Source organism: Harmonia axyridis, chromosome 1 (genome assembly GCF_914767665.1).
Source record: "Harmonia axyridis chromosome 1, icHarAxyr1.1, whole genome shotgun sequence".
Classification (NCBI taxonomy): domain Eukaryota; kingdom Metazoa; phylum Arthropoda; class Insecta; order Coleoptera; family Coccinellidae; genus Harmonia; species Harmonia axyridis.
Window position 1 is genome coordinate 52546733 of NC_059501.1, and position 15658 is coordinate 52562390.

A 15658-nucleotide genomic window follows, 5' to 3' on the forward strand; every position below is an offset into this window, starting at 1 on the left:
CATACGGAAACTAGTAAATACTAAATACATCCTGACTAAATTAATGAACGACTGAAATGAATAGTGAAAAATATATTACTAATGCTGTCAATTAGGAAAAATATTATCCACATGTATCTACATTGTCCATGTCACTGTAATGTACGTATAGATATATTCAATATTCAGTTTATCAATTATCTCGAATATTTATATGGAAAATATCAAGTATGAATCCCCTCGATTTGTAAATTTTTCATCTGTCAATCATGAGATATTTGTATGTTTTCAAGGATAATACTATAATTCAGGCAAATATTTGGTATATCTATGTTCTTTAATGATAATAGAAATTGCTAATAACATCAGAGTTAACTGAATACTTGAACACTAGTTAGAATTTTCGCACTTAAATTTTGAAATATGTATAACGAATCTTATAGTAATTCCAGAAACAATTCACATTGGAAATATCTGAAAATTAATAACACACAAATGTTTTCACATATACGGTGTTTGGTAGTTCCCTGTGGTCCTTTGTAGGCTCATCATAGAGGTCATCTGAAACAAATTAAGTTCAGTCAACTATAGGGGTCAAAGTGCTATGCTTACAAATCTATGGCGTTGTTTTGGAAAATAATTATTTGTGTGACAACTATTATAATATGGAAAATCAACTCATGCTTTTTTGAAAGTTGAAAAGTTAAGGATCACTTTAGAAAGGAGAATGATCAGCTAAAACTACCATCTCAAAAAAAATGGGTGTTGAGTGGCCACAACTTTGTTTTTGGAATTTTTTTTTTGTGTATTACTGGAAAAATTTCATGAAACTTAGCGTACAAATTGAAGATATCGATTTCTTGTTTCAATTGCTTTCTAAAAAGGTATGAATGTTAACAACTATCCACGGGATCGAACAAAAAGTCAAATGAAAAGAGTAACCGTCAGTAAAGTACGCCATAGGCTAAGTGCCCTCATAATAAATCTAGGCAAGCAATTGATCAGGACCTCAGAATATTCTTTGTGTGTTTTGAATATTTTTTCGTGGTGAATGTTAAAGTTTAAATAACGTAATTTTCTCTTATTATTCATTTTTCGTCCGATTCCGTGAAAAAGTTCTAAACATTTATACCTTTCTAGAAAGCTAATAAATCAAGAAATTAATGTTTGTAAGCTCTACGCCAAATTCCATGAAGTTCTTCCGATTAATACAAAACTAATTAAAAGAAAATTTTCAACAAAAGTATGTTGCCACTTGACACCAATTATTTCTAATAGTTTTAGGCCACCATTCTACTTTATGAAATTTAACCCTCATTTTTCAGCTTTGAATGAAGCATGAATCGAATTTTCACATACTAATAATTGTTACACAATTAATTATTTTCCGAAATAACTCAGAGACTTTTTCAAAAATAGGAAAACCGCTATAGCACCATACATTTTTGAGCCCTAGTTGTCTTAATGTGTTTTGAATGACCTCCAATATAGCCCCTTCAAACAATCATGGTGATTTACCAAACACCCCGCGAAATAAAGAACGCCTTAAATTCAAAGAAGTTTCTTATTTCCATATTCAAAATTTGGAGATTCATTTCATTTGAAGAGAATAGAACTATTTGAATGAAAACACATAAATAAGACGTTGAAAAACATATTGAAAATGAGTCATAAAAGAATATATTTTTTGAACTGCCAAAAATTTACTTTCTGCAACGTAAATAAATCTATATTTTTTTCTGTTCATCATTTCATTGCACTCTTTTAACTACACAGAAACAAATATACCCAAATATTCATAAACTTGATCTTCTCTTATAAATTAAATATCCTATTTCAACATATGCCAGCACATTCTTAAATGTTAAAGGAATAAAAATTATATAATGATTGTTGCATAACTTCGACACAAAATTGGGGCTCTAAAAAAATCGAGAATTCACGCATACTTTTTAATATGGATGTTATTTTACGAATTATTTATCTCGGCGAAACCATCGAACCATAGCTCTCTGGATTTAGAATAGATTATATAACTCTACTATTCGTGTGGTTAGAATTTTTCATTGACTGTAACAAATCGTATCAGTTCTTTCGCTGGTCATTATATTTTTATGGATTTGAATAGATCATGTTATTCGTATTCCTGTCTTATCGGACGTGTGGCTACTAGATAAACTTTGTGGTTGAGACTACACTTGAAAAATGATTTCGGAGCGAAAGTTGTTCCCAAACTGAATATTCCGAACGAATTTGGCTACTAATAGAAATAGGTATCTTTGAACGCTTCGAAATTCTAAGATTCTAAGATGATTGCCGACATTTAACAGCAAATTAATCAGTTCATAGTTTTGCACCACATTGAAAAACAATAACTAGGTTAAATAATGAGAAAAGCACTGACATGAAGTCAGGCGATTTTGAGCGCGCGTTGGTTTATGCGTCAATTGTGCCCTTGGAAACCACATATAGTGAAATACTGTTAAGTGGTCTCCAAGGGTGCAATTAGTGCGTCAATGAACGAGCGTTCAACAGTTCCTGACTTCAGGTAAGTATTTTCTTAATTTTGTTGGTTTATTATTTCCTGTACTGCAGTAGAACATCGTATTACGTATAAAAGAATTCATAATATTAACACCAAAATAGAGACGAATGATGAAAACTCTGAGTCTGGAGCTTTTGTAAGCTTCTTCAAATCCATATTTATGACATTTTTTCAAGAAATATCGTAGGAATATTCAAACCATAATCTAACAACCTAGTAGTAGATTTTGCTTGATTGTGTTTAAAAATTTTCACTTGCATAAAGATATTTCAATGATGATCAAGGTTTTCCAATTTTGTGAACACTTCTTCGATATATTCTATAGGTACAGTTTCTTTTGAAAATTTTAACCTCCTCATATATCAATTTTCAAAATAAGTGCCTCCGAAGTTCAATCAATATGGAATTAAATTAATCAATTGATCTGCCAAATGACATGCTATGAGAAAATTGATCCAGATAACTTATTTTCAACACACTACCATTTATCCCTTTGTGGAAAAATGTTGTTGAGGAAAAGAGAAAATCTCAGTCATCTCGTATTATTTCTCCTCTTCCGTCAGATAATCCATGCATATTCCAGAAAAAATCTTCTTTCTAATTAATATTTAAATTTTGTATTGAAACATTTCGGCCGAGATCGGGGAGCTAGTCTTTACCGGACCTCGCAGCAACATGAGGAATAGAGCGGATTTCAGGTCGGTACTATGATTTTTTTCGATGAATTTTCCATTACTATTATTATTGAAATTATTATTATATTATAACGTTATTACAAAAATTGCTATTTTTTTATTCACACTCAACGCAGACAGAACGGTTGTTACTGAAATTTTTGTTTTTCAATATTCATCTGGAATTTTCTTTGTATTTTCGTTAGTTTTTTTCAATGAAATAAAATCAGTATAAATCTATGGGAGATGATTTCTCAATTCATAAATGTAAGCTTGTAGCGATCCTGGTACACCTGAGGACAGGGCCGGATTAAACTCTTTTCCACCCCTAGGCCAAAAACAATTTGCCGCCCCTATGAGTAAAGAGAATTTTAAAAATTCAAATTTTTTAAATACGTGATTTTCGCAGAAGTTGATAAAGACAATTTTTTATCTGGAAATAAAACAATCTAATGTTTCAGAGTTAAATTTCATAGTAAAAAATTACAGCTTTCATAATCAAACTAATAATGGTTTTCTTCTTGCCTTCTTTTCCGCAAATTGTTGGAACACAGCTTCGAAGTCTAATTTTTTCAACAATTCAGCTTCAATGCACAAAACGGCCAGATAATTCAAACGCTCTTGAGACATGCTAGATCGCAAATAGGATAAAATTCGCTTCAATGCTGAAAACGACCTCTCTGCTGAACAGTTCGTTGCAAAAGTGCATAAAAACATTCTAATTGTAATATCGATGTAGGGAAACATTTGCACTAAGCTTTTATCACTTCTAATGAAGGTACTCATCTCGTGTAGAGTTTTTGGAGGTTGTTCTAACTGTGCTAAGTAGGATTTGAAGTGCAAACATTCATCGTGGAGTTTTTCATCTAAATCCTGAGGAAAACTAGAGATGAGATTAGTAACCGCTACTCCTAATTCTTCAGAACTAATCGATTGCAGTTTTAATAAAAAGGAGAATTTCGCAGCAAAACCCTTGTAGCAATTTTTACGTTGATTCAATTCTCTTGTTAGATAGTCAATTATAACAAGATAAACCCCTACTCTGAAGTTTTCCCTCCCACTCAAAGCAGTATGTCCCACTCGAGTTTCATCAGCAGGAACAGTTCTTGTTGTGGCTCTTCTTTCTTCACTTCGATATTCCTCAAATCCAGAATTGATCTTCGCTCTCTCCTCAAATCGATCAAATTGATCTCTCAATCCTAAGATATAATCAACCAATGACTCATAATACAAAACTACTTCATCTATACCAATGCCAACTTTCTGTATTGCTTCGCTCACTTTATCAAATCTTTCCAAAATTGGACTCCATACAGCGAACATTATTGCGGTTTCCAGAGATGTTAGCTTGATTTTCAATCCTTTTGCTTCACTCCCAGTCTTAGACCTGTCCCGCTCATCAATTTCACTCAAAGCTGCGACAACTTCTTTCCAATTTTGGTTCATGCTGTTGCAAGCTTCATATCTCGCCGACCAGCGAGTTGTAGATAATCGTTTCACTGAAGGGCCAGTCAGATGTTTCATTAGTATCCCCCAGCGAGCAGTCGAGATTGAGAAGAAAACGTAAATATCCTGAAGAAGTGAGAAAAATCCCGAGATGCCTTACACGATCCAGCAGCGTGTTCTCCGACGAGGTTCAGCGAATGAGCCGCGCATGGGATCCAATATGCCAAAGGAGAGATTTCTTTTATTTTTGCTTGCAGTCCATTATATATTCCTGACATATTTGCCGCATTGTCATAGGATTGACCTCTACAATTCGCAAAATTGAAATTATGCTCCTCCATCATCTTAATAACAGCGTTATAAAGGTCTTCAGCCTTGTGTCCCGGATTTGGTATAAATCCTGTGAGTAAAATTACCTAAGTTAGTACCAAATTATTCAATGAGCTCATAAAGATAACTATTATTCACCCTAGTAAATATCAGTAATTATGTGTGAGTAGAATACTATATTTTATCCACGACTTCCTGGGTAAAATTCGAATTAATCTGCATTTTCAAAAATTAGAGTAGTTTCCAAAGCGATGACAACATTTTCTGCGTTCGCACTGAAAATTGCAAGCTCAAAATGAAGTTCAAAATTTTCACGTGACATCGATTCCATCAGTAGCCTTTTTTTTACCGCGCTGATAGCTTGGTGGTTGATCTTACTGTCAGTCAGTCTATCACGATGCTGATAAGTTATTCACTGCTATAATTCATATGTGCATATTATAGAATAGTCGTGGACAAGAACAATTACATTGCATAAATCAATTCAAATTTTCATTTTTATGTCAAAATTATTATAATATGTAATGAATTTGTTATTTCAAACGTTTCGATCATTAATCGCTCTTACTAATAAACTGATAAAATAGCTACACTCAAAAACATTTTTTGAAAGTAACATCATTTCAGTATAGGTAAATGAGAAAACATTAAGAAAAAAATACAACTTTTCTCAATCTTACCTAAAAATCTTTCCACTGGTTTTCCGTCTTCTTTATTATAGCGAGTAATAAAAGCCAGTTGATCGGTATGCGTTATATCTGGTGTGGAGTCTACGCTTATTGAATAGTATTTGGCTTCTGTAACTTCCTGATCAATTGATTTTAGAACTTCTGTAGCCATAATTTGGATAATTTCTTCACAAATCGATGATGACAAGTAAGAGACGTTCCCTCTGCCTTGATTTCCGTGCTTTTCAATGTGATCAGCAAGAAAAGGGTCAAATTCAGCTAGAAATTCTAATAGCATCATATAATTGCCATTATGTAGACTACCAAATACTTCCGTCGAACCCCTGAATGAAAGTCCTCTTGATGCCAATGCCTTGATCGCTGCAACAACTCTCTTTAAAACTTCTCTCCAGTACTGTACTTCCCGCTTGTATTCTTTAACATGGAGTGCATCTACCTGGCCAGCTGCTTTTTGCCTTTGGAGTAAAATTAGGACACAATTTTTGTGATTCTGTGAATTCTCGTGCTGTTCAATAGTAATAGGATTTTTCCAATCATTAAATCCGGTAGATGCAAATGGACCTTTTCCATTGAATAAACGGCATGGCAGACAGTAGAGACGTCCTGTGCTGGCAGAGTAAATCAAGAAATCGCGAGTGTGAGTCTCGGCATTTTTCAATCGGGTTTTAAACAATCCTTTCGAACAATATCGAACGCGATCATTGTAATTCCTTCTTGAAGCTTCAAAATCTAATAAATCAATATTTTGTTTAATTCCACGATTGATAAAATTCTGCCTCAACTCCTCTGTTATTTCATCCCACAGAGCTGGATCATCACTGAAGTTATCTGAACTGCCGCTAATTTCTGGAAAAGCTTTTTTCGGATTTTCACAAGATTCCACTTGTTCCGGAATCTCCATAATGCTTTCAGCTTTGTTTGATGTGTTGTTACCACTTGTTGAAGGTTGATCGAATTCTTGTTGAATTTCACTCAGCTCTGTCGAGTCCACTTTTTGTTTTTTATCACCTTTTTGTAAAAAGGTGTCAATCTTGGGAATCTTCTTCACCAGTTCCTCATTTTTTTCTGATCTTTCCTTTGCTCGTTTTCTATATTCACAACCACTTTCACGTTTTCTTGACATTGCGAAAAAAAGAATGAACAAGTAGATCTGAAGATAAGTTCCCACAAAATTTATTCATACTAAAAATTGCACTAGCAATGTTTAAAAATGACTGGCGACAACTCTATAGTGGTTAGTTCTCGATTCTGAGTGTATTGCATGGACGGAAAAATAGGACTGACGAGCTGCCAGTGCCGATTCCGAAATTCACGCAAAAAATTTAACTAGTTACTTGCATCCATTGAAAATAATACCTACTAGGGCAACTCATCAAACGTGCCGCATTCATATTTTAAATATTATGCCAGTCCTCTGATTTCCCTGACAGTAATCCGTGTTTTATTAGTAGCAATTACAATTTACGATAGGATAGGTTTTCCACGTTCTCTTTGATGCGCTTAACCGCCGACAGTGCCGAACTGCCGACTGCTGTTCGGTTTTAGGGCGGCTCCTTTGATTTTCAGATTACCGAGGGGTGTGAAAAATGCAACAATATTTCTATCTTCCATTCAAAAGAATTATACATCGGTAATGAAAAAATGTGCGAAATTTTCGAAGATGGCTATTTCTACATTTTAGTAGGGGAGTTAAAGAATTTTTTTTTATTCACCCCGAAAAATTTGCCGCCCCTAAAATTGTGCCGCCCCTAGGCCATGGCCTATGTTGGCCTAGGCGGTAATAGGGCACTGCCTGAGGATTCGAAAAATCATCACTAGAATCGGCTTCCGATTTTGGAGCATATTAACTTGAATATTGAAAGGATTTCTAAGGACAGGAGTAATTTATTATGTTGACATTGGCAATATACAGTGACACAGTGGTGATTCTTCTTCAAGAAACCCGCAAGGCTACTGAAGAACAAGTCCGTGAAAGAGGATTTTAGGCAGGTTATGTATTGATAGATTGCCTATCGAATTCTGTTTGTGGTCTGGATTGTTATGTTGAAAATCATTAGTTTAGTGTTGAAGTTGAGGGAGTATTTTTATTTCTTTGAAATTTTGTCATATTTACGTCATTAAAATGTGCATACAAACCCCTAATATTCTTTGGCCTATAAATTTCGATATGATTCTTTCTGATCCTTCAGTTTATTGTGGTGATTCGTTCGACTTTCGGTTTCGACAGAAATGATACCAACCTTCGTTTTTGAATGTTACACTTTTTTTTTCATTCATAATTAATTTACTCGTTGAATTCTTCATTGTTTTAATATATCATTTGCATAGTTTTTCCAGAAAATGGGTCTGAAATCTGAAAAAAAAAACCAATGTTGATAATTTTGAAAATTTTTCATGAAAACTTCTAATTATCTAGATTTTTTCAGATATCAATGATTCTTCTCCATTAATTGAAAATTAAATTGAATATACAGGGTGCTTCAATATCAAAGCCAGCCATGAGAAAATCTCATTTTTTTCAAATGAAAACCCATTTTCTTTTATAGGTGAGATGGAGAATCTAGTCAAAAAATAGTAAATAATTGTTATTCAATGAATTTTCATTGGAATTAATGAAATATTCTTCAAATATCGTCTAGTGACTTTTGCATTGAAAAATGTGGTGGGCAGAACAGTTTTCTGTGTCACAAATTTGACAGAATCCGTAGAAGGAGACTTCCGAATACCAAATATAATAATAAAATATAACTCTGAAATCTGTGCGAATCTGAGATATTCTCCATGATTTGTGGCAGAATAAACAGATTAGCTGAAGAATTAGAGAGACTAATTTATTTTCAGTACCAACAAAAAAAACCTGAGAGACCTCCTGACATCATCAAATATAATGCAATATACCGGACTATTCTCCTTTATCATATTAAAGCATATGATACAAATCACTTACCAACGAACCAATATTTTTGATTATAGTACTCATGTTTTGATGAACCAATAGAATCCGTGAATTTCTCATAATTACGGCGTATTAATAAGTGAGTATACCCTTGACGACGCGGTATGATCGTTTGTGTGTTTCGTCTCCTGACATATTGTGATCATTTCCATTGTTAACATTCTTGGACGTTCGCCAAAAAAAATAAAAGTCAAGCTTAGTGAAATGTCATTGAATTATTTAAATGCAACGCTTTGGTTATGTTTATTGAAATTTTCGGTATATAATCGTAACAAATATCAACTCGAGCAATTTCTTCACTCGACGTAATTCGCGAAACATCACTCGAGTTGCTCTCTTGCGATGTTTCGCGGACTACGTCTTGTGACTCGGTGTATTTTCGAATATTGTCTATGCTCTTGTGATATTATAACTGAATATAAGGGCAGCGTGAAAATATCCGGGTATTTGCACGTGTGCTTCAGGTAAATATTTTTGATACGTGACACTTATTGGTACCTATTCATCCAAAATTAATAATTTTTTGTTCGAGTAATTGGCATCAAGCAATCCGGATAAAACTAATGAATATTGATATAGGTCCAAATTATTATTTCTGTCGATATACCTTATACCAGGTCATTCTGGAATGAAAAACTATGGTTTTGACCAATTGCTGACTCATCTTTAAGTTCTTAATAATTAGCAGTATACACATATCAATGATAAACAAACTTTTTTTCTCCGGGAGCAGCAAGACCCCGACAAACCTCATAAAATAAGAACTCTTATGAATCATTTGAATTAAAAATTTTCGAAAGTTCAACCCCATAAATGGGGTCTCAATTTTTTTGTATTGGTGGACGTTTCCAGATTGGTCCACAAATCTGAAGTGTATAATGACTAAGAAATATATGAACAGTTAGTTCATGGCGAACTCAATAATGAATGGTAATTGAATAACGTTGAGCATAGTTCTACGCTCAGTTAGTATTATACAGTCGCAAAAATTTATTGGGTGTATTCAGCTATTGAATCCTTAGGAACAATTCAATTTTCAGGATACAATGAGTATTTTGAAAATATTCGTTCTAGAAAAAACTCTAAGAAAGTTGTTTGGTACTAGATAATACTGAAAATTAGCCGTTTGCTGAGCGGGTGGAAGGGCGAATGAAGAAAGTCAACTGAAAACCGAGCACCATTTTTAACATAGTCAGAATTAGGTACTTATTCCCGAGGGGCAAACAGACATCCCAAATTTATACAATGACTTTCCACGATTCCTATGATTTTCCATGGTTATAATTAACCTTAGTTTCGGTTGATACCAGATTATTTTTTATTCTCAAAAATAATTCTTTAATGTGTGGTTTTTCCTGCAACTTCCTTTCCTGATACCTAGTTGCGCGAAGGCTTATTTGAGCAGATAACATTGACGTAGCTATAAACAAGAGTTGACTCATGAGGAGGGGTTTAACACCACTTTTAAAAATCATAAGCTTTAAAATTTTTATATATAATTTTTTTTCAAATTATTATTTACAATTTTTTTATTTCTTCCAATCAATGGGGAGGTTGGAGAATATAGAGGTGTCAGGAATTGAAAAGATATTGAGTTTTTTCACTTCATTGATTTGAATATACATATAAATGACACCCTATATATAAAATTTTTTTAATTATTTGAAGATTCAATTCCTTTAATGTTCATAGTAAATAACAATCCAGTTATATATGGTGTCCTATTCAAAAAACACAACACCTCTTTATCTCCTGAATAGATTATTAATTTCTCATTGAATGGGAAACACCCTATATATAACTAAATTACAATATAACGATAGATACAAAATCAATTAAATCTCGAAATAAATGAAAAATATTTCTATATAAATATAAAGTGTCCCATCGGAAAATTAAGTCAATAATCAGTTTCAGAGATATTGAGTTTTTTGACTTAATTTTTTTAATGGAACACTTTACTATAACTAGTCGGTCATCTTATACCTCCAGGCGTCCACCATATTAGATTGGAAATAATGTTGATATACTTTTCATATTCTTCCCAGCAAACCCTTCCTTTTCATATCCATGCCACTGTGGTGCTCACAAAAAAAACAAACCCGCTATTTTGAATTTTTGATTATGTCACTTAGGTACTCATGAATTGTCATCTAAACCTACTGTATTTGCGAAATTTCATCGAAATCGGTGTAACACATAGGTGTGTCAAAATTCAGTTTCAATATTTGAACTGGAAAAGCTTATAAAAACATAGGCGAATCAACAGAAAAGTTACATAAATCATACAAAAATTCCAGGACTTCCCTTGACTTCCCGTGACTTCCCATGAAATGTACAATGACTTCCCAAAGCTGTTCGCAACTTGCTTACTCCCAACCGAACTCTTTTTGAACCGACATCCCATCTTTCCTGGTCCAGCCATATAACATCTATGTAATAGAGCTAAGCAACTATGCTACTTATTATATCGTTCTTTCCATGGTTGCAGCTTACAGACGTGTAAGCTTATGTATTTATGTTATGTCCGCCCGATGCTTGAGTTTGCCGGCCCAGCTTGGTGGCCTTCACTGAGGGGTGATATGGATGCATTGGAGGCAACGCACTTGTACTCGGCTCCCATATGGTCGCAACCGCCCAGTCTATAATACACAACTGCACCTCTTGAACATCCCCAGGTTTGAGCGGCGACGTGAAAGAGGTGATCTCATTGTTACCTACAGAGCAGTTCACGGTTGTGCTGATGCTGAGCTGCAGTTGATGTTCAAGAGAAACCAAAATCATTTACGAGGCCACCCTTACAAACTTGCCATGGAAAAATTCAAGACTACTGTTCGACAGAACTTTCTATCAAACAGAATAGTAATAGTAATAGTAATTTATTAATTCCAAAAGATTACACCATGTATGATATAAAACTGGAACAAGTCAAATCAAAACAAAAAATTCAACAATTATTGATTCCTGCAATATGCTCTAAATTCCTCTAAATTATATGGCTCACAATTCAATACCAGATCATACAACCTCTTCTTGAAATGCACCAAGCTGGCAACTTTTCTCAGTTCAGGTGGTAAAACATTGATCAAATTGATGGCCATGTACTGTACACTTTTCTCTCTCAAAGTTGTTGTATGAGCTGGTACATTGTAAGGAAAAATTCTCCTCGTATTATTAGAATTTTTATACACTTCAAAGTATTCACTATGTTTTTAAAAAAAATACAGAACCTCATAAATATACAAACCATAAACAGTAAGTATGTTATTCGACTTAAAAATTCCTCTACATGATTCCCGGTAACCCATCTGAAGCATAGTTCTTATCGCTTTTTTCTGAATAACAAAAATAGAATATTTGAGAGCTGGAACCGATTGCCATCTGACGTATTGACTGCGCCTTCAGTTAATATCTTTAAAAATCGCTATGATAAGTGTATCTCAACTCGTTAATTTAATTTTTTTTTAATTGCTTTCATTTATATTGTATTGAGTTTATAGGTTTATTACCTCAATTCTTATTGTATCTAATAATAATAATAATATCGGTCATCCACTATGATGGGAGCAGAAGTATAGAGCTCTAATGATTTGATATTCCGGACCTGTCTGTTTCTGTCTGATCTAGCCATGCCCAGTAAATTTCAACTTTTCCTTTCAGCGGTACGTTACTGCCACGGCGTGGCGTGGGTATTGTTAAACGAACTGGCTGCACGGTACAATGCGACCGCACGCTCTACTTACATCGGCGTTATGTAAAAGGTTTAATTATTGATGTGAATTCTCTATTTACTATTACCTTCTTACAATCGGATATGGCGTAATAACTGAGAGATTATTCCAAGTCTAGTTAAGCTGGTCAATCGACAAATACACATCAATCTTATGGATAGGCTTGAGATCAAGTAGACTTCTGCTACTGATCGGCTGATGGAAGTTCAATATTATTTGAAATCAATGACAATTTGAATGCAACGGGTACAGTTTTAACTGTATGAGAAGTTTCGATGGTTGTTGCTATGGTTTGACTGTTCAGGTTGTCAAACTGTGTTGACATTTCTGTCCAGTAAGATTCGGCAATTCATCATGAATCGTTTAACGCCAGACCAACGCTTCCAGATTGGGAAAATTTACTTTGAGAAAAAAATTTTTCGGAAAGAAATTCGTATACTTATTGTTCGTTTTCGCATTAATTTTACTCTTCTCGATTCAAAACCATCAACAAAACAAAGAATTGTACGTACCTAACAAAATATTGCTGATGTAACGTTGAAGAAGACGCCGAAATGTCGATACGCTGCGGTTCTTAACTTGTTGGCTGTTGTCTTTTGACTTAATAGAAAATGTTATGTAAGGACCTTGGTTTACGTACCTATGAATAATAGCCGTGCAAGAATTGAAGCCAAATAACCATAGTTCACGTCGCATTTTTGCTGATTGGGCTTATGTGAAACTTGCCGAAGATGTGCATTTTTACCAAAGAATTGTGTTCAGCGATGAAGCTCATTTCTGGTTAAATGGCTCCGTCAATTAGCAAAATTGCCTCATGCGGTGCAAAGACAATCGATTGGCGAGCCATGCTGACTGAATTTTCGTTTCCAAAAATTAATCAGCTGAACATCTACGACATTTGGTTGCAACAAGACGGCTTATCTTGCCATACAGCGCGCTCAACCAACATTTTATTCCAAAATCACTTTGGTGACAACTTGAATTCCAAAAGTGGTCTTGTTAACTGGCCCCCTCGTTCGTGTGACTTGACACCTCTCGATTACTTTTTATGGGACCATGTTGAGTCATTGATTCATTCTAATAAACCAGCAGCTCATGAAGTAATTATTAATGCCATAACTACCAGATTATAATAATGAATAACTAATTCCAAAAATATTTCGGTCTTGTATTATTATTTAAAGTTCTGAAGCTTTTAAAAAAAAACAGCCATGTATTCTCGTCTACCATAAAATATCGCAATCCTCTAAAAGAAAAGTTTTACGAAAGTTACGCCATATTTTTTCATAAGGTTTCGGAAAAAAAATGATAGGTTTGACCTGGTTTAGATTTTCAAAGTAATATACATATATTCAAAGTATATACATACTAACATTTTTAGCTTAATGCTAAATTTAGTAGGATGGCGACGGCGTCATAAGAATTATAAAAGATCCTAGAAGTATAAAATGTTCGGAAAATGAATAAGTTTAGCACTGATCTGAAGTCAGGAGATTCAGGAGGCAATTGCACCCTTGAAGATCACATGAATAACTTTATTCAGTAGTTTGATCTCCAAAGGTGCAATTGGCGCAATAATGCGCGAACACCCGAATTCACCTCAGTGCTTCCCTCCTTTTATTCAATCACTGAATGTTTTGAAGGAAAGGTAGAATTGTAATTAGCGTTTTTTTCCTCAAGATGGATTTTTATGATTCCATCCATTGTTCGTCCTATTTTGCATATTTGAAGTCTTATTTAGGCTTTAGGATAAAAATTCTACATTTGCATATTCAAATTCTTATTCTTCTACTTAGTTTCATGTCTCCAATAACCGTTTGGTGTTTGAGCGACATCTGTCATACAATTTGTTTGAGGTGCTCCCTTTTGCAGTTCATTTCAAGTGTATTTTGCCATTTTTTCTATTGATACAAATTGTAACTAAATGCATTTTTTCCATTGCTCTCAGTTTGTCGTCAAAGCTCGGGTTTCGGTGATGCTATTCCCTCTTACAAATTTCCTTGCAACAATATCGCTCTAATTGAATCTTGATCTTCCTCTAAAATATCATTATTGAGTGGGATTACCACCAGGTGGCTTTCCGTGTAACAGTCAAACTTTGTTATCCATTCATTTCCCCTTTGGCGATGACCAGACTTATGGTGTACGAAGAAATGCATCTTCTCTCTTCACAAACCAAATAAATAGAGGGCAGCTCTGTACGACAGTTGATTTTTTTTTCACAAAATTATAGTTCTACCTCTTTTGTAATGATTTTTGGTAGTTTTTTTTTTTGAATCTTTCAAAAATATATCAGTGTTTTTTACATAGTGTATATCATCAATTTTTTCTTGCGAGAAACAAAAAGTTACCAAAAAATTTTTGTTATATTTCATTCGCAAATTCAAAACTTCGTTTTGAACTGAGCTGTCATATGATAGTATTCCTTCTTAAATGATGCTGAAATTATGACTTAAAAAGAAGTCTTAATTTCTGCATAGAAAATGGACTCTCTTTTGCTGGAGCGCTGATGATGTTGCAATCGACTTCATCTAAAACAAGTGCATGAGATTTTGGATGTGATATCGAACAAATATTCTACCTTTCTCATTTCTCATAGCAAATGGAATTTTGTGGACAATTTCCCCAATTTTCTCTTCCGAAAATGTACTTTACCATTGCGAGTAAATGATCAAAATATTGCGGTCAGTGTATCGAGGATTACAATAGGTTGAAAAATTTATTTTACTTATGTATATATGAACACATTTTATAAAATTTTTCATTGTTTTCCAATATTCTTGAATTTTCAATGGTTTTGATCCTGTTAACCCCTAGAAGTTTTGTACTGAGTTAAATATTCTTTTATCACATCAACAATAAAAATTCAAAATCTCCATCATAATTTTCGAAATTAATGATGATAAAATTATTTACGAGGCTATTTACATCCAAATGCAAATTATTTTCCCTACCAAATCGGCAGTCTTAAAATTATCAAGAAAACAAAATAACGTAGGTAGGCCATATTTACGAAATCCCCAGTTGGTTTTTACCCATTTACAAACTCAACCGCTGCATTCAAGATACGAACCAATCCTGCAAATATACAGAAAATGGAACTTGATTCGAACCTTATGCTTTGAGACCATCGTCGGCTCAAAATTCGAAAGATATCTACCTACATTGTGATACCTAGAGCGATCGATTCGAAAATCAAGCGCTCAAAAATTTGAATCAATTGATATTTGATACATTTAAAATTTTATCAAAAACGTGGAGTTTTGATGGAAAATTCTAAGAGTACTCCATACAGCATTTAAAGAAAA

General features: G+C 33.9%; 2 protein-coding genes across 2 annotated transcripts; both read right to left on the minus strand.

Annotated features, from left to right (window-relative positions):
* Nucleotides 1-3696: 3696 nt before the first annotated feature.
* LOC123671737 lies at nt 3697-4722 on the minus strand. The gene has a single exon (XM_045605739.1). The coding sequence runs from the start codon at nt 4720-4722 to the stop codon at nt 3697-3699; it is 1026 nt and encodes a 341-aa protein (XP_045461695.1).
* LOC123671738 (zinc finger MYM-type protein 1-like) lies at nt 4722-6786 on the minus strand. The gene is made up of 2 exons (XM_045605755.1): nt 5655-6786; nt 4722-5044 (listed from the first exon to the last, which is right to left on the minus strand). Exons 1-2 carry the CDS (start codon nt 6784-6786, stop codon nt 4722-4724), a joined length of 1455 nt encoding a protein of 484 aa, XP_045461711.1.
* Nucleotides 6787-15658: the final 8872 nt, after the last annotated feature.

What these genes read in the sequence shown, in the direction of transcription:
- LOC123671737 (XM_045605739.1), bottom strand. Translation starts at nt 4,722, where the DNA reads ATGAAACATCTGACTGGCCCTTCAGTGAAACGATTATCTACAACTCGC.
- LOC123671738 (XM_045605755.1), bottom strand. Translation starts at nt 6,786, where the DNA reads ATGTCAAGAAAACGTGAAAGTGGTTGTGAATATAGAAAACGAGCAAAG. An exon ending in ACCAGTGGAAAGATTTTTAG is followed by an intron (nt 5,045 to 5,654) that starts GTAAGATTGAGA and finishes TTTTACTCACAG; the next exon opens with GATTTATACCAAATCCGGGA.